The sequence below is a fragment of the Aplysia californica genome, unplaced genomic scaffold (assembly GCF_000002075.1).
Source record: "Aplysia californica isolate F4 #8 unplaced genomic scaffold, AplCal3.0 scaffold00328, whole genome shotgun sequence".
Classification (NCBI taxonomy): Eukaryota; Metazoa; Mollusca; class Gastropoda; order Aplysiida; family Aplysiidae; genus Aplysia; species Aplysia californica.
The window spans coordinates 250392-251471 of NW_004797598.1; the positions used below are offsets into that span (position 1 = coordinate 250392).

Below are 1080 nucleotides of genomic sequence, written 5' to 3' on the forward strand. Positions count from 1 at the left end.
TTTTTTTTCATTTTTATAGTGTTTTGGGTAAAAAAGAAAATACCATTAGACTTCTGATTCTAGTGATCATTTCATTTTGAAACCTACTTTTTTAATGGAAAATTTTAGCCTTCTGTCATCTCCAGGGAGTGGGAACTATTTTGAAATATTTTTTTTCCCATACTAATTACCTGTGTGATGGGGACCTGCTCTCTGTGTTTTTGTTTCTGGAACTTTTTTCTTTCTCCTGTTTCACCTAAAATAAAAAGCATGATTAATCTTTCTTTTTGTGGGTGGTTGGCCTGTGCTCTGGTATGGTTTGCTCCTTCTTTCCGATCAAACATCTAATGTCCTTATCTCTCCTTCTTTTTTATGTTTCTTACTCTCTTGTAACACCTCTAATCTTTGACGCTTATATGACCTAATTGTATTGCTAGTGCCGTAAAACTCTTATTAAATTTCTTTAAGAGATTTTTTTCCAGATTCATATTTTTTTTAAATAGAATATTACCGACTATACTATCCAGCATCAGGTAACTAAAATTTGAATGTTATAATTGCAGCAAAAAAAATTTTTTTAATTACGGGAATGTTCATAACAGTCTGTGACGGACTTTGCTTTCAGTTCCTGCTGTTGGATGACATTGAAGAAACTGAAGGTTCTTACATGAAGGAAGTGGACACATCTACAAGCAAGGTATATTTATAGACCTGTTGTGTGGTCTCCCATTTTCAAAAAACGCTCTTTTTTTTTTTTTCGATACAGTTGTTTGAATGTTGCTGTTTTCAATTAAAATGCTCAGGAACAAAATATTGCTCTGTTTTTACTTCCTTACAGATGATGCTTCATATCGGCAACTGTCGATCTATTGTTTGTGATGTCCTTGTCATGTGTTTATGACGATGACAGACCCGCCAAGTACTCCAATAAAATCGGAGCCCTCTGATTTTTATTTTACCTATTGAGGAACTACAATTAGATTTGCAAAAAATCCCTTTTTTTAAAAAGAATTCCATTTCCCTAGGTCGTACGCAACTTATCGTAAATGACGTGAAAATACATATTTTTATTTGCAACATAATTACTGTCATGTTTGGGGG

General features: G+C 33.3%; 1 protein-coding gene across 1 annotated transcript in view; it reads left to right on the forward strand.

Annotated features, from left to right (window-relative positions):
- Nucleotides 1-1080, forward strand: part of LOC101853246 (condensin-2 complex subunit H2) — a gene marked incomplete in the record, with an annotated part of 18862 nt that overhangs the window by 6118 nt on the left and 11664 nt on the right. Inside the window, 1 exon segment of the mRNA XM_013084910.2 lies at nucleotides 605-676. Coding sequence (XP_012940364.1) covers nucleotides 605-676 — 72 coding nt within the window.